The 18976-nt window shown below is 36.9% G+C and overlaps 1 protein-coding gene across 3 annotated transcripts in view; it reads left to right on the top strand.

Annotated features, from left to right (window-relative positions):
- PTPRO (protein tyrosine phosphatase receptor type O) overlaps positions 1–18976 on the top strand; it is a 233106-nt gene that overhangs the window by 123336 nt on the left and 90794 nt on the right. For 2 of the 3 annotated variants that reach the window (XM_032646712.1, XM_032646713.1), the window contains exons 3-5: positions 12944–13102; positions 14846–14998; positions 16639–17082. In XM_032646712.1, the coding sequence (XP_032502603.1) occupies positions 12944–13102; positions 14846–14998; positions 16639–17082 (756 nt within the window). The remainder of the gene's footprint in view (positions 1–12943; positions 13103–14845; positions 14999–16638; positions 17083–18976) is intronic. The other variant, XM_032646711.1, reaches the window with a different exon arrangement.

The raw sequence follows: 18976 nt of genomic DNA, 5'->3' as shown, positions 1-18976 counted from the left end.
GTTCCAGGATCCGTACTGAGTTCTAAAAACTAGGCATGGCACAGACCCAAGACCTTCAAGGTTTATACATATAATGAACAAATCTAGGACCGAGCTGAATTAAAGGAAGGGACTTGCCTGGTAAAATCCTGTCTTAAACAAGCTCCAGAAATGGCAAATTAGGAGCTAATAGAACCAGGCAGCAGATCTAGGCGTATAATGCCTATAATGTAACACTTGGAATCAGAAGCTCAGCCTTACTCATCTTCATAATTTCATAAGCATGACCTAGCATGACCCTTATGCTTAAATGGTGATCAGTAAATATTAATTCAATTTAGCTGAGCAAGTAACAAGAAAAGGAACCAGGAAAAAAAGGCTAAGACACAGAGCAAAATAAAACTAGTGACTGTTTCTGACCCAACACTCATTAGCAGGCACTCAGCCACTCTGGATCAAAGCTGGAGGAGTCGGCCCTTTAGTTAATGGTTCACAAAGAAATGTGTTAAGTAAGTAGATGGTGAAAGATTTCTGGAATATCTTGTTGATATTTTAGCATGTGCAGTAAGTTCTACTCAACATGTTTTCAATTTTCTTTTGTGATTTCTTCTTTGATATGTGGGCTAGGAATTGTGTTGTTGAATGTCCAAAGCTTTGACGATTTTGCAGAGATCTTCTTATTGATTTCTAGGTAACTGTCGTTGTGATCAGAGAACATGCTCTGTGCAATTTCAATGCCCAGAAAGTTGTTGAGATTTGTCTTATGGTCTCTCTTGTGCTTTCTGTGAGCACCTGGTGGGTGAAGTTTCAATAAATGCCAATTAGGTCAGGTTGGCTGTTCAAGTCTTCTCTACCCTAACGATTTGCTGTCAGTTTGTTCTAACAATGACTGACAGAGGGAACGGATTTGTCTATTTCTCCTTTCACTTCTTTTAGCTTGTGCTTTAGTTCGAAGTTCTGTTGTTACGTTGTTAGGTGCAAATACAATACTTTTAGGTTTACCATGTCTTTTTAATGAGCTGACCTTTTTATCTATATACAATGTCACCCTTTATACCAAATAATATGCCTTGTGTTGAGGTTTATCTTGGCTGATATTAATATAGACATTTTAGTTTTCTTTTGTTAAGTATTTTCATGGTATACCTGTTTCATCTTTTTAATTTTAACCTACTTATATCTTTATATGTAAATGGGTTTCTTGTAAACAGCATAGAGTTGGATCTTGCTTTTTTCCCCAATCTGAAAATCTCTGCCTTTTAATTGGAGTGTTTAGACTAGAACTAGCCAATAAAAATAGAATGTTAACCACATATGTAATATTAAATTTTCTGCTAGACACATTAAGAAACTTTCTGAAAAGGTGAAATTAATTTTAATAACATAGTTTACTTAACCCATTACATTCAAAATATTATTGTTTCAGTATGTCGACTAAAAAAAAAATATGCACAACCTAAAAGTTGAGTGTTATGTTTTCTTCGGTGGACTTACTGAGGACTTCAAGCCTGGGAGGCAGCGTCTCAAGTAACCCTGAGAAAACTGCTCCAAGGAGGTGAGGGGGGAGCTAGGATATATAGGAGTTTTGCAACAAAAGGCAGGTAGTAGGAACAAAAGATTATTGTTAATAAAAGAAAACTAGTTAAGGAATTTAACGTTTTTCTATGTGTGGGAAGATGCAAGGGTCTGGGCTCACTGAAATCATTCCTTTGATACGCACTTCAGCTATCTGGGGGCCTGTATCCTCTGTTTTCACATCCTGAGTTTCCTCAGGGCTCACCAGCTCACCTTTGGCGGTGGCTGCAATCGCTGATGACTGTGACATCCTTTGTTTCTGATAAGGCAGGCAATATTTTATTTCTCAAGTATATAATCAGGATATAAAAATTTACACATTTTTTACTCTTAAATATAATTAAAATAAATAAAATTAAAAATTCAGTGTCTCGGTGACACTAGCCTTATTTTAAGCGCTCAATAGCCATATGTGGCTAGTGGCTACCAATTTAAACAGTACAAGCTTAGATCATTTATTTTTAGATCATGAATTTAACTTAAATCTTCCATATTGCTAGGCTGTTCGTGTGAGGAGTTGTGTCACTCTAGTCAATAGTTGAGCTCAGTTTAAAGTACTATTAACCTACAGTTCAACACAGACTTCAAATTCTTCTGGTCAATGGTAGGTTGCCAGCAGTGACAGAAGGTGTTTCTCAGTGTTCCAGTTCTACCCTCAATGTTCAGCAAGTCCTGAACACATGCACCACAGAAGGGATCCATGATTTTGCCTCTCCCTTACCAATGGACTTTCTACTAGTGCTAACTTTTGGGGGGATGGGGGAGGATCTTGGTTCTCCTCGTTCAGCCTCAGGCTTAGGCAGATGTTGTGATGCTAAGTGGGGCATTCTCAGCATTCCTACCCCTTGCTATACACTCACAGACAAAGTCTACCTTAAACCTGTAGATGGTCTTGGGTTGGAGAGTCTCCTGCCTCTTCCCCATAGTAGCAGAACTCTACCTTCTATCAGTGCGTGAAGATCACGGGTCCAAGACTGTTTCTGCCCTTGACTCAGGAATATACATCCTTTACTTCTACCTGTCCCCCAGAAGGAGGAAGATCTTTGCCAGAGAACTGAGAGGGAAAGAACTTCTACCTCTCGCTTAAGCGTTTTGCTTTGTATTTTTAAAAAGTCCAGGGAATTAAGTTTTCTCCTTGATGTCTTAATGGTGCTAATTATCACTTGCATCCCTGTGCCCTGGAGGGTAGGAGGGTAGCTCTCTTGCCATCAGTATTTCTCCTGAGCACCTGACAGAGGCCCATGTAAAGGGCTAGAGAGAAGTGGGCTTCACTTGTGCCTGGGAGCCCCACTCATTTTAAACCAGCTCTGTCCTATACTTTTGGACAGAACTTTTGGATGATGGAAATGTTCTATATCTGCATTGTCCAGTACAGTAGCCCCTCATTTTTAATTTTATTTTGATTCATTCTAAGTTTAATTTAAATAGCCACAGGTGGCTGGTAACTACCTTCTTGGACAGAGCAGCCTAAACTCTTAGAACACACTCCACCTTTCTGGATCAGGGAAATTTTAGTTGCTTTCTTCTTTCCTGCTTTAATGGTGCCCCTTCTTTCTGCCATGCCCTACTAAAGGTAAAACAGTTAATGTGTCCCTTTTCTCCTCAGAGGGGCTTGTCTTTAGAATTTAGTTCATTTGGTTGCCTTGCAATCTTATTTCTCTGATAGACACAAGATAAATTGTGTCTCATGGATTATTCGGCTTTTTCTTCTCACTGTTGGATGTTGGGGTGCTGCAGGAAGGGGGACCCCTTCCAGGGCCTGAGAGTGGGCTCTTGTCTAACACTAGGAAGTGAATTGTCCGAGGAAACACATGTGCTGACAAAGCAAGAGATGTGATTGGGAAGGGGCACCTGGGTGGAGAGTAGAAAGGTAAGGGAACCCAGGAGAACTGCTCTGCCACGTAGCTCACAGTCTCGGGTTTTATGGTGATGATTCATGGTCCTTCCTGGCATCACTCAGCCAAGATGGATTCCAGCGAGGAGGATTCTGGGAGGTTGGTAGGACATATGGACTGGCATCCCCTCCCTCCTTTTGACCTTCCCTGAATTCTTCCGTTTGTGGTAGCTTGTTAGTTCCACATTCCTTACTGGGACTTCCTGTTTAAGATAACTCAGGCAAGTGGCTACTATGGTGCCTGGCCAGGGCGGGCGGTTTTAGTCAGTGTTTCCCCTAACAGGAGGATAGCATTGGCTTGCAGTTTTCTACATCTAGAGCAGAAGAGGAAATTTGCATTGATATCTAAAGAGTAAAAATTGATTAATGATGGTTTATTGTCTCTCACCCTCTACTCTATTTTTAAATACTCAATTACACCATCCCAGATTCTTAAAGCCACAATAGGTTGGGAATATAAAAACTGGGGGTTAATGCACAAATATTTCTGTGACATTAGGCATGAGGTGATGGGTTTTAGCTTCCTTCTTTAAAAAAAGAGAGTATTAAAATACATGATGACTAAGATTACTTTTGAGCTCTAAAATTAGCATTATTTATCAGTTAATGATGTATTTTTGCCATCTTTATTTTTCTAAGGGGAAGCTTTTCTTGGAAGTTTAGGAAACATTTGTAGGATCTGCTCCCAGAGTTGACACCTTGAGGCTAAAAGGGTACATTTGTTACAGTCATTTATTCTGTGTTAGATCTTTGTCTTCAAGAAATAAGCAATGACAAAGCAATTGGCCCTGGGGCAGTCCTTTGATATTTCTCTACAGTTGTTCTGAGTCTGGCGCTCTCAGAGAAAGCTGAGGAACATGGCAAAGAATAAATGCAGCACAAACAAGTCATTTGGCCAGTTCAAAAGGGTTTCATAACCCTTAGGCTCTGACTTCTGATTAATATTTAATTGATTGAGAACCTTCAGTATATAAAGTGCACATTAGAGAGAAGGAGTAGTTTCTCAATAGATAAAATAATACATGAAAACAATTGCTTAGAAATTTGGGAAAAGCTATTTACACACTACTGTCTCCTGTGTTTGCAAAGTCCTAGATATAGTGGCTGTAAACATGGCAGAACACACATGGGGACACTCTACAAATATAATATTCCATACAAATTCATCCATGATAATAAAAATAATGCATGAGTTTTTATTTTATGTATTACCTACATTCTTTACACCATGTCCTAGGTGGCAGAGAAATAAAAATAAAATACCCACACTCAGAGATTGTATATAGTAGTGGAAAAGACAAACAAAACATTACAAATATATAAGTGCTGTAAAAGAATTATGTAAGAGACTGCCCAGCCTTCTTAGGGAGCACTGGGAAGAAGAAACAATTATTTAAAAATTATTGAAAACTTGCCAAATGAATAAAGAGTGGAAGATGTCACAATCAGAGTTAAAGGGAATCATAGGTAAAAAGAATGGGGGCATATGTGCATAGCATGGCACACCTGTGAACTTCAAGAGTGAAGGTGGCAAGAACCTGTGATTACAGAAAATAAAGGGAAAGGTGGCTAGAAAATGTGGGAGGAGCCTTGAATACTTTACAAAAGAGTTTAGACCTTAACCTCTAAGAGCCGAGGAATGAGGACACATCTTAATGCAAAGAAATGACATAATACGATTTGATTGGGGAACTCTCCTTCTTGTAACAGAACTGCAAGCCACAGGATCCTGAATCCTGCATTGGAATGGACAAATTATCACACAGATATTTTGAATAGTGGATCAAAGCATGAACTTTAGAGCCAAAGAAAACTGGAAACCATAATGTAGACATTGGCAGATTATTACATTCTCTTAGTTTTCTAATTTATAATCTATTCCAGAGGTTAGCAAAGTTTTTCTGTAAAGGCCTAGGTATGCTTTATGCTTTGTGGACCATATAATCTATGTTGCAATCATTCAGCTCCACTATTTCCGCAGAAAGGCAGCCATAGATAATATGTAAACAAATAAGCATGGCTGTGTTCTTAGGAAACTTTAAAGACACCAGAATTTGAATTTCATATAATTTTCATATGTCATGAAATAGTATTCTTCTGTCGATATTTATCAACCATTTTAAACTGTAAATACCATTCTGAGCTCATAAATCATACAAAAACAAGTGGCAGACCAGATTTGGTTTGCGGGCTATAGATTACTGATTTGGTAGAGGGTGTTATTAAATAATGTAAATTTTTTTGTAATAAAACATTTTAAAATAAACTCCTTAACAAAGTGTGTAGCACCTGGTATAAGATCAATAAATATAATTAATACCGATGGCATTAAATAGAAAAGTACTCAACGGGTTGGGAGCAAAAGAGAACCAAAAGAGATCAGGAGGGGAAAAGTCAGTGAGGTGAAGGTGACAGGTGTAAGTCAGAGACTCTGACAAAAGTGAGAGTATCAAGTAGCCTGCAGGCTTAAAAGTTTTGAACAGAAGTAAATAAGAAAAATTAAGATGAGATTGGAGGCAGGAAGAATAATTCAGAAAGCTATTTAAATATTCCAGGAAAGTATCATAGAGGAAGAATTTTCCTCTACCCTTCTAGGTTCTTCCGGCTGGCCTAAGAATTAAATTGATGTGAGACAGATTAGTAAGAGAAAATCAAAACTAAAATGTAATAACATGTATACATGGGAGAGGCCCAGGAAAACTGATAACTCATCAAAATGGCCAAAACCTTCACCTTAAAGACCATCTTCAGCTAAAGACAAAAGAGGATGTCAGGGTAGTGGTTTGGGACTACAAAGGGGAGGAAGGCAATTGACCTGGAGATGGAAAAGTAAACATTTGGTGAACAAATGTTTGCTGGGCCATGCAGAGACAATGGGACACAGAGTGGATTCTGATCTCCAGGCCCTGCTGAGTTTCCCCTGCCACTTCCAGCCCATTTTCTGTGCAAATACCTCTGGTGATAGCTCTATTCCAGGAACAGGCCCTCTACCTAAATTCTTTTAGGCAGTTATGGGGAAGATTAAGGGTTCTTCCTGAGTCATCTTTTTCTTAAAAATACTCAGCCTAAGTTACTCTTCATGCCAAAGAGATACATTTTGGGGTGGCAAATTTTGCTCTCCTGCTAAAGAAATGATGGAGACTCAAACTAAGTTAGTGGGTGTAATGGTGACCATCCTCCTGGACCATGGGTGGCTGCTGCAGCCAGCTCACCTCAGTGGCCTGCTTGGATATAGCTGAACCATCAGGTCAGGTCTCAAATTATCATCAATACATATTACAAGAGCTCTGGCCTGGGACCTGGGCTGGTCCCTTTTCCCTACTCCTGCCATCAGAAGTGAGGGACTAATCCCATGTTCATCTCCCTCAAGAGGGCTATGTCAGAAGACACATGTTCTTAGGTTGGTCACATTGAGAGCAAAGGATACTGATCACTGACTCAACAGCTTTTTTAGTTTTAGTTCCTCAAAACAGAACAATCGCAGAAAGAAGCACCTCTTAGCACTTAGCAGATCCTAGTAAGTACAAGGCTACCTCTGCTTTCTTGAAACAGTATTTGCTCCACATTTGCTTTTGTTTTTTCATCTTCTAAGATAGCCACATCCAGAACTTTAAAAATCTTCCTATTTATGATCTGTATGAATGATTCAAAGGTAATGAAGGAACAGAAAATATTCTTCCATTTGAACATCAGTTTTTATTATATGGAACGCCTAATGAGGAAATAATAATGATATTACATGTCATTTTTAAATTTTTTATTAAAAGAAAACATGGGAACTTCATGGTAGGATTTTTAGTAAAAATAATGCAGTAAAGTCCTGCTTTGTCATACACTCTGTGCTCCCACCAAAAAGTGAAAAGAAAAACAGAAGTATATTTCCAGGCTCAAAAATAAGATAGGCGTCTCCATTAATCAGAAACTCCAAGTAGGGAAGTAGGCTGAAGTCATGGGGCCCCTGGGCTCTGGGTCTGAAAGGAGACAGTACTGAATCTGGGCCCCTGTAGAGGAGGAAGGCTTGAGTTGCTCTACTTTAGATATGGCCCAGAGCCAGACTCTTTGCTTGGAGTAAAGATTCTTCCTGCTGGTGAAGAAAAAGCACATATGGAGGCCTAAGGATACAGGCAAGGGACACACATTCTTACTATCAAGGACCAAGCTTAGTTACCCTCTGACTCAGAGAATGAATCTGTGAAAACCACTGTACCATCCACAACATGAAGAAGCCCAAAATAATGTTATATGCCCTGGTTCTAGACTACAGATTCTGGTGAGCTGAAAGGATGCTAAACTACCTCTCAAAGCAGTGAGGAAAAAACAAGAAATAGAGCAATGAGAAAACAAAATTTGGCCTAGGGCTTATATTTTAGAACACACAAAGAAATCTACGCTAAAAAAGATAGGCATCAAAATTATTATAATATTTTATATTATATTTTATGTAACAATGTAACAAAAATTTACAGTATGCTATGATATACAAAGTGATAAATGAAAGAATTATACATATTAAAAAAGAATTGGGCTTCCCTGGTGGCACAGTGGTTGAGAATCCTCCTGCCAATGCAGGGGGCACGGGTTCAAGCCCTGGTCTGGGAAGATCCCACGTGTCGCGGAGCAACTAGCCCCGTGAGCCACAATTACTGAGCCTGCGCGTCTGGAGCCTGTGCTCCGCGACAAGAGAGGCCGCGATAGTGAGAGACATGCGCACCGCAATGAGGAGTGGCCCCCATAAGCCACACAAGAGAAAGCCCCGGCACAGAAACGAAGACTCAACACAGCCATAAATAAATTAATTAATTAATTAAATTTTAAAAAAAAAGAATTAAGGAATAATGAAACAAAAATTGGCAATAAAACAGAAACATATAGAATAAGTATAAATTTTAAAAATAAAAAATACAATCATTTAATTTAATTGGTTAAACTAGGTAAAATTAATTTAATTAATCAAATTTAATGTTAATTAATTGAAAAACTTCAATAGATGAGATAAATTCTGTACTAATAAAAATTAAATAAAGTCAGTAAATTGAAAGATGATACTGTGTCATTGTCCCATGATTTAGCACAGTGAGACAATACTACCACAGGTATGGAGGTGGAGAGATTCTAACTAATGAGATTAAGAGATTAAGAAACATATGGAAGGGATGATTGGCATTATATTTGAAGAAATCATTATGGGAATTTCCAAGACTTGAAGAATGACATGAATCCACAGATTGACAAAGCATTCCAAGTACCTAGACGATAATTCAAAACTAAGACCAGGGCTTCCCTGGTGGCGCAGTGGTTGAGTCTGCCTGCTGATGCAGGGCACACGGGTTCGTGTCCCGGTCCGGGAAGATCCCACATGCCACGGAGCAGCTAGGCCCGTGAGCCATGGCCACTGAGCCTGCGCATCCGGAGCCTGTGCTCCGCAACGGGAGAGGCCACAAGAGTGAGAGGCCCGCGTAACGCAAAAACAAAAACAAAAACAAAAAAAAAAACTAAGACCATACCTAGATATGTGATGGTGAAACTGCAGATGATCAAGGATAAATAAAAATAAATTAGAAGTTTAGAAGATACTAATGGACAAAAAGCATGGTATCCACAAAGGAATAACTATTAGACTGACGGAAGCTTTCTCTTCTGCAATAATTGGTGCAAGAAAACAATGGAGCAATATCCTCAAAGTGCTGAGGGGAAATCAGACTACCCAGAATTCTATACCCAGCTAAACTACATCAAGAATAAAGAAATTTTTTTGTATACAGAGCCTAGGAGAATTTAACACCCATGCTCTAACTTAAATAACTATTAAATTATGTTTCAGCAAGAAGAAAAATGTATCCGGATGAAAGGCACAGGACACAATAAAAAATGACAATGGGGAAGTGATATATGACAAAGGTTGCATTAGAAATTAGCAGGAAAATATGGAAAAAGAATCCATGAAACAGGCAAGGGTATCAAACAAATGATTTTAAGAAAAGGGAACCTGAATGACAGATAAACATATGAAAAGATATTCAATCTTTTTCTTGAACAGGAAATTAAGAGACAAAATTTCACAGGCTTCAGAGTGACAAAAATTAAAAAGACTGGACTTCCCTGGTGGCACAGTGGTTAAGAATCCACCTGCCAATGCAGGGGACACAGGTTCGAGCCTTGGTCTGGGAAGATTCCACATGCTGCAGAGCAACTAAGCCCATGCGCCACAACTACTGAGCCTGCGCTCTAGAGCCCATGAGCCACAACTACTGAGCCCACGTGCCACAACTACTGAAGCCCACAGGCCTAGAGCCTGCACTCTGCAGCAAAAGAAGTTACCACAATGAGAAGCCCACACACCGCAGTGAAGAGTAGCCCCGACTCACCGCACCTAGAGAAAGCCCACGTGCAGCAATGAAGACCCAACACAGCCAAAAACATAAATTAAATAAAATAAATTAATTAAAAATAAATAAAAAGACTGATACAAGCAAGTGTTGGAAAAAGAATATGGAGAAACAAGAACTATCACACACAACTGATAGATAATTGACATCAAGTTAGAAAACATTTTCACAATATCACAAACAGTTGAAGATGTGCATACTCTACTATCCAGGATTTCCAACCTAAGGAAACATGTCCCAAAACATTTATTGCAGCATTATTTGCAAAAGTGAGTGATTGAAAACAACCTATATAACAACAACAACAAAAAAAACAAATTATATTGTTTGTATAGTTGTAAAATGGATACTAAATTTTCTAGAGATACATCAAGATGGACAAATTTCAAAAACGATGTTAGGTAACAAAAAGTAAGCTGCAAGGGCCTCCCCGGTGGTGCAGTGGCTGAGAATCCGCCTGCCGATGCAGGGGACACGGGTTCGTGCCCCGGTCCGGGAGGATCCTACATGCCGCAGAGCGGCTAGGCCTGTGAGCCATGGCCACTGAGCCTGCGCGTCCGGAGCCTGCGCTCCACAACAGGAGAGGCCACAACAGTGAGAGGCCCGCGTACCACAAAAAAAAAAAAAAAAAAAAGTAAGCTGAAGAATCATACGTACAATATGATACCATCAACGTAACATTTTAAAGTATGTGAAGTAATAGTCCATATGAATATCAGACACTTACAAATATAAAAGTGAAAAACATGCATGGAAAGAGAAACACCATATTCAGAGTAATAATTTACCTCTGGCCAAATTATGGGAGGCAAATGGGATCAGGGTAAGTTATACGGGGGAGTTTCAACTATATTTTGTAATGATTAATTTTTTTAATTAAAAAGGAAAAACTAAAGACAAAAAAGTAATAAATGAAGATAATAAATGATTTCTATTTTTAAACAACTACATTTCTCTGTCCAGTCTCACCTGATTCCTAAAACAAGAAAGGGAAGTATAACAGGATAGTTGGCAGAGAAAGGAGTAATGAATTAGATCAAGATTTTACCTTGTCATCACTGAAAAGCACATGAGTAATTACAGCTCTGGTTTATGCCACATCCCTTAATTTTTCAAAAAGAAAAGCAATGAGGGAAGTAACTGGAGAGATGGTAAAATATTTCTAGAGAATGCATTTGAGTTCTAGAAAACAGTAATTCTTGTATTGAATATACCTCAAAAATGCCTGTGCATGGACTTTAGAATTTACAGCTGACCTGGGTTATATATGTTGAAGCTGAGGGAAATACAGGAAGCAAACATGTAAGTAGGCATTTAAAAAATTCTCTTAGTTTAAAATTTAAGTTGTTGGCACAGCTAACAGAAAAATCATAAAATAAAATATCTATGCTCTAATCCTCCTGTATCTCTTGAATTTCAAAGTTTGACTATGGCTTTGATATGCAGACTTCCTAACTCAGGGCATGAAAGATTGAGTGGAGCTCTAACTTCTCTTTCCAGTAGACAGACCCCTGGTGAGGATGTGAAACTGGGCTGCAGCAGTGGAAGAGTTATGGCTCTGTGGCTGCTGTTTGCTGTTAGCTTTCATTTTGTGTCTCATATCCAGAGTCAATAAGTAGATTGTGTAGACTCCCTGGGTTAGTAATTAGACTGAGTTGGAAGAAAGATCTTCAAATGGTTCAAGGCTTCTTTGGGATTAATCAAAGAGAAATATTCAGCGTCTTCAGGGCTTGATTTGCTGGTTTCTTTACATGACACTTAAGTGAGTTCACTCTGTTCTCCCTTTAAGTAGGAAAACCAAGGATGAGACAAAGATAAAATAGAAATATTCTAACCAGAGAACATTGTACATAGTCTACAGGGACATGATCCCAATATATGTTGCAATCTGAAGGCCTTCCAACTTTTTTATAGATGTTGGCTTGGTTTTTGAGTTTATAGATAGGCTTGGTTTATGAGAAAATTCCAGGAAAACATTAAGAATTTTAACATGTATTTTCAGTCTTCCCTGGATCTCATCAGTCAAAAGCAAAAATAGGTTGAGATACTGAAGAACAAAATGAAAGATATTTAGCTACAGATTGAGACAAAGTAGGTAATTATTTGTTGAATGAACTAAGTCAGTTTTGGTTTCTTATGTTATTGGAACTGAAATTTTCAAAGTATAAAATTTAAACTAAGGATATTTCATTTAGGCTATAGATGTCCAAGAATCCTCTCAATTCTAAAATTTTGAATTAAAATCAATTTTTCTGTAATAGAAGAGTTGACTCCAAGCCAAATTATTTAAAATATTTTCTTGAACGAAATGAATGCAAGTAAAACTTATCCAGTAGTTCCTACTGAAGGGTGAGGGGCCTCTGGCACTTTGCAAGACTTTGGCTGAAGGGTGGGATGTGGAGGAGATGCAGACATACGTCAATCACAGTTATTAAAAAAATGAGTATTTACAAAGTTTTGTGATGAATTAACAACTCATGCAAAATAGAAATAAACATTTTTAAATTTCTGTAGAAAGAATAGTTTGATAACCATCATAAACTATAATCCTCACAACATAGGATGGTTGGCAATGTTATACTTGACATAAAAAAAGTGCTAAGTTCACACAAAGAAATAACTGATTATTGAAACATTTATCTTTGGTTAGAGCCAAAATGTATTTTCCGCTACTGGTCTATTATTAATGTCAAATTTTCTTGGCTTGGGGAAAAGAAAAATGAACTAGGAATCTGGAGATACAGACTCTGCCATGTCCTTGTTAAATTACCTTTGACAAGTAATTTAAAGTCTGAGTTATCATTATTTTTATATGTTGAATGATGATATTAATATTTGCTCTTCCTAGATCTCAGGGTTGTTGCAAAAGGCAAATGGAAAAATGAATATGAGAGTTCTTTGAAAGGCAGAAATCACTATTTAAAATATGCATCATTAATTACTCTAAGGAGAACACTCAACTCAGGAGTACCGAGGAGTTTAGTGTCTTACACATAATAAAAATATGTGTAAAATTCTAATAGGCGTAATCCTTGGCCCTTCCAAGTATTGATAATGGCCTTTTGCTCTTTTCTTAATTCCCCTTTCTCCATCAACTTTCCTTCTGCAGAACCTCTTCCCGTAACCAGTGTTTCAATATATGACTATAAACCTTCTCCTGAAACAGGAGTCCTGTTTGAAATTCATTATCCAGAAAAATATAACGTTTTCACAAGAGTAAACATAAGCTACTGGGAAGGTAAAGACTTCCGGACAATGCTATATAAAGGTAAGAGGCAAAAGGAAGATGAAAAATGATGACTATTACTTTTACATGACTTTTGCCAAATGGTCTTGCTCTTGCTCTGAAGAGGTCTTATAATTCACTATTTGGTCATAAATGAACCAATAAAAATAGTTACTGATGCATGAAAATATTGTTATGAGGAGTCTTAGAATGTCTGGTTCTTTAGAGTCATGTGTCATGCGTAAGCATAAGAAAAACTCAAATTATTGTGACTCACGTGTTATTCTTGCCAAATATTATTCCTGCATGTCTGGTGCAGGAAACAAATTCAAACTTAAATTTAGAAGCACCTCACTTAACCATTTCTTTCTGAGTGTGTTAGGGCACTTCTAGAACTGGGAAGCTAGGGAGGTGCCTTTCACAAAGTTTCACTTGGAGATGGTCCAAGATTATTCTCAAATGCAAAAGACAATGCTTTTTAGGTCCTTTGTATATATTTATCTGTATGACTAGCTGAATGATTGCATTAATATACAAAAATTGGTTTCACTATTTTTACTGGCTTGATGGGATCTTGAGAGAGAGGAGAGCCTAGGGGAATTAATAATTTCGAAAGAACTCAACTTTTCAGGGGCAGAGGCAGGTCAAGAGGGAGAGGGATAGGGAGAGAAGGAGGGAGGGCCTTTGGGGACTGAACTGGAGAAACATAAATATTTTCAGGACCCAGCACCATGATATTTATCTGCAGAGTGTAGATGATGGTCTCAAATTTGACTAGTTGTAACTGGAAACTAAGTAGAGGACAGGTACTCAACCACATAGGGCATGATATCCAGAAATATCTCACTTTGACGTGCTGCTTTTACAAACTCCTGAATCTTCCATGGATTTTTTTTAATGAGACATTGTTTAAAATATATGCAGTGAATTTACAGGGGTTTTAAACTTAAAAAAAAATCAAATAAACATAAATAGACTCCATAAATTACTGCATTCTTTATTTTCAATGAAAACAGATTATCTGCAAATTAATAAATTGAGACCTTATTTGCTTTTTGATCACATGCAAATATAAGTTCAGAAATAATTGAAAAGCAGTCTCTGAAACTTTTATTGAGCTAAATGCCATGAGTTTAAAAATAAGTTAATTAATATGCTCTCTTTTTAAATTTAATTAATTTAAAATTATTTTTGGTTTTTCATTCAATAAATGGTACTTTTTGTTTCTCTCATTTCTAACTTGGATTGGATTTTTTAATTTATTATTATTTTCCCAAAAAAATGTTTTCCAAATAAAATTCAAATTTTTTATTTTATTCTTTATTTAAGCAGGTCCTATCCGCCAAATGACAGACAAACTGTTTTATTTTTTAAATAGGCTATATTCTACAAGTGAGACTAGTGAAAACATTTCTTGTAAAATTTTTTCCTAAGTCGTAAATTGGCAAAATACCTTGGGTTTTTATCTTAAAGTAAATGGCTAGCAGAAACTTAATCTCTACAATTTCTATATGTTATCTTCTCCACTTAACACACCAAATGTTCTTATAATAAAATTTTAATTCCAATTGTATCCAATTCTTGCAGTAAAAAGCCTTTCAGTTTGTGTCCAAAACAATCCAAATTTTCATCTCTAGCCTTATATCAATTTTTTATTACTGACCATGCCAGAAGTTGCAGGAAATATTATTTTATGGATAGTTAGTCATAATTGTTCAGAACTTCCTAGAAGTGTGTGGCATTTAGGAAACTGAAATTTTAATATAACTGTTTTTTTCTTCTCAGATTTCTTTAAGGGAAAAACAGTATTTAATCACTGGCTGCCAGGAATATGTTATAGTAATATCACCTTTCAGCTGGTATCTGAGGCAACTTTTAATAAAAGCACTCTTGTGGAGTACAGCGGTGTCAGTCATGAACCCAAACAGCACAGAACTGGTAAGTCTTCCAAAGAATCAAATTTAGTGAAAAAATAATTAAATGATATGTTGTTATATATATACTTTCTATCATTCTAAGGAAAATTCTGTTCCAGAGCTGAGAAAAAAAATAAATACATATTTTAGTAACCTAAAACAAATTTTCTATCAATGTAAAAGGAATTGAACAAAATATTCCATTCGAAAAATTTTAAATATGTCAATGAAATCATAGATTTATAATCTTTGAATTAAAAAAATTGTGTGATACTACCAAAAGTTATAATTAAGTAATTTAACTGGATCAGGTGCACATCATTTATTCTATAACCTGACAAAATACTCATATGACAGAAGAACAGATGTGGGAGGTTCTACTACAGATTATCAGATTATTAATTTTAGTAGCATGACTAACATGGAGCACAATCATAGGATGGATGGATGGATGGATGGATGGATAGATGGTAAGTAGATGGAAGAATGGATGGGTAATATAAATATACACATACTAAATACCCATTGCCAATACCAATATGGCTGATATTTTTTCATGCCTAATGTCCTTAAGTATTCAGTAGGAATGCAGGAGACACAATTCATACAAACACTGGGAATGTGTTATAATAGATCACCTCTGAGACCCTGCCATTCTGAAATTCTAAGATGTGTTGAAAAATCTGAATTCTCATGAATTAGGCCAAAGCAAAGAAAATATTTCAGCTAAATTTTATTCACCTCACATCAACATCTAAGATTCTACTTGTAGTTTTCATTATTCAAGTAAAGAAACTAATTGAGCATCTTTCACCTGGGAGTTGTTTAAAGTACTGGGAGAGATGAAGACAAAGTCTGGTGAGATGGTTCCCTGTTCTCAAAAATGGTAGAGGTACTACTGGCACTCATAGCAGGCAGAATGCAATAATAAATATTATTAAAGAGGTACAAATTTATGTAACAGCACAAAGGAGGGAGCGATTAATTTTTATTAGAAGTTCATAGAAGAGGTGAGAGTTGAGCTGCTATCTGCAGGATGCATACAATCTTTTGCAGGTAGAGACCATGCAGTGTGCCTTCATAATTTTCTACCACTACAAAAGTATGATTCCATAGTTCATAAACTCATTTTGTGTGCACAGTTTTTATTTTAGAGAGATGAGGAGTGAAGCCATATTTCCAACATGCATGTTATTGTTTCTGAAGGCAATTCAGACATTTAACTCTCCTAAGTGCAACTGTGTCATAGGGAGTATTTTTATCTTGATAGCTATAAAAACACTATAGTTGCTTTTTTTGTAAGAAAGATCTAGTGACAGAGACTCAGTTTTTAAAAAAGGAGATTGTGATACGCTGAAAAATATGTATGTAACTCTACTTTGGAAGCGGTTAAATCACCACTTGGACAAGCATAGTATCACGAATTAATGTATCAATATTTGAAGTGTGACTGGTGATAAGCTAATGTGTGCACGCTGTGTACAAAATCTTAGATGTATGTGTACTTGAAACCATACTTGTTCTTGATGTAAATTATCTATACAGTAAAAGTAAAACTAAACTCTACTTTCTAAATCTGCTTGTATGTTTGACTCATTAATAGATTAAGGATTCATTATAATAGTTAAAAATACTTGAAAATGATAATTCTCTCTCTTACAGTCCCCTATCCTCCTCAAAATATCTCAGTTCGTATAGTAAACTTGAACAAAAACAACTGGGAAGAACAGAGTGGCAGTTTCCCAGAGGAATCGTTCATGAGATCACAAGATACAATGGGAAAAGACAAACTCTTCCATTTTACTGATGACACTCCTGAAATTCCCTCTGGCAACATTTCTTCTGGTTGGCCTGATTTTAACATCAGTGACTATGAAACCACATCCCAACCATATTGGTGGGACAATGCATCTGCGACTCCTGAAAGCGAAGATGAATTTGTCAGTGTTCTTCCCATGGAATACGAAAATAACAATACACTCAGTGAGACTGAGAAATCGACGACCAGCTCTTTCTCTTTTTTCCCTGTCCAAATGATACTGAGTTGGTTACCACCAAAACCACCCACTGCATTTGATGGGTTCCATATCCACATGGAAAGAGAAGGTAAAGTAATAGGAAATCAGAGGAAATAAGTAATGGTGCAAAGGAAAGGAAATTGAAGCTTTTAAAGATTACATTTAGAAAGAAAGACTGATGGTAGACAGTTAATATCTAAAGACAGATGGTAAAGAAAAGGAAGAATTTAATTGAGTATCCAATGCAGACGGAAACCAGAAAACAAAAATGAACAGATTGGGTCAGAATCTGGTTTGGGTAGCTCATACATTGCAAGTACAGGCAACTGTATACATTTCATTACCTGACATTTCACCTACCCCAGGCAACTGAGGAAACTTTATATTTGGAAAGATTTTGAATTAAGGTTCTAACCATAACAAATTACAAAATATCCTGGAGAAATATTCTGTTTTCCAGTACCCATATCTGTGAAGCATGCAGCAAAACAATCTTGCTGACAACCTGGCTACTTTCCCAAGAGTATCAGACCTGTGTCCTGCTTATCAAGCTACTCTTATTCCCCTTAGCGGGTGCCCGCTGAAACCAGCACCACTCACATTTTCCCAGAGAGAAGCTGGTAGTAGAATAGAAAATACATAGCAACTGGTATTTCTACTCTAGCTACTATATTATATATTGTATTCACTTAGCAACTGAGAGTTATTCTTTATATTTAACCCACTAATTTATGAAAAGCAGGGCCACAGCATTCAGTAAATTTGGGTCATGAATCATATGTGAATTGTTGTTTGGTAGGTTTTCATAGTTATTTGTTGTTTGTTTTGTTTTATGCTTTCCAGTCTAGTAGTCTGGGTAGCAAAAGTTGTCAAGTTGCCAAAATGTGAGGTTAAATTGACAGCCTTATTTATAGGATAAGGTATTCAAATCATGTAGTCTTATATATGACGTATTGTTTGCCCCCATTTTATTCAATAGAATGAAATACAAGACCTGTGAGTTCCTCTCTACTAGAGTAGAGAGCAATCAACCATACCAAATACTATGTAACATTGAAATCCTTCATCATTTCCAATTATTTGAGTCAAAATTCTTAACATTTGCCTGAAATTACTTGTATTAAAAAAAGTTCCCTTAATCTATCTTTTATTTTTCTATTCCTCAATCTATTCTATGGAAAATGGGGTCTTATAATTCGTAATTTTTTGTAATGCCTATTTCCATGAAGGTTCAATCATGCTTTTATCTGACTGTGGTGTGTTGTGCTATAGTCACCAAATGATAAAACTTCAAATGAATAAGCAGCAGGAGGTGGACTTTGAAGGAATGCAAAAATCATTTTTACTTTTAAAATTTCTGAAAGCAAACCAATGAGGCAAAAATATTACAAGTGTCAGAAAAATGTATCCAGAGGATTATTTCTAAATAGAGATAATTCAATATATTTTAAGACACTTATGGATATTTAATGCTACCACAAAGAACTTACACAACATTTGGTACTGTTTTTTAACCCTTTATATCCAAATGAGAACGTTGATTATTGCTATTTTGTCCTAACATCATACTTCTATTTTGTGTATATAACTTCATTGGTTGACAGTATGTAAGAATGCAGTATATATCCATCCCTAGTTTTATTGATTAGTGCACCATATTTTAATTTGGTTATTTAAAACTATTGCAAAAAATAACTTGAACTCTTAGTCACCTTTTTTTGGGGGGCGGTGGGGGTGTGGTACGCGGGCCTCTCATTGTTGTAGCCTCTCCCGTTGCGGAGCACAGGCTCCGGACGTGCAGGCTCAGCAGTCATGGCTCACGGGATCTCCCCGGACCGGGGCACGAACCCGTGTCCCCTGCGTCGGCAGGCGCACTCTCAACCACTGAGCCACCAGGGAAGCTCTAGTCACCTTTTTAAATAGTAATTTTAGAGGTATAATTCAACTTGACAAAAGGAAGGAGGAAAAATTTTTTTAAATAC

Source organism: Phocoena sinus, chromosome 10, assembly GCF_008692025.1.
Source record: "Phocoena sinus isolate mPhoSin1 chromosome 10, mPhoSin1.pri, whole genome shotgun sequence".
Taxonomy (NCBI): Eukaryota; Metazoa; Chordata; class Mammalia; order Artiodactyla; family Phocoenidae; genus Phocoena; species Phocoena sinus.
This window is presented reverse-complemented; position numbering and strand designations above follow the sequence as displayed.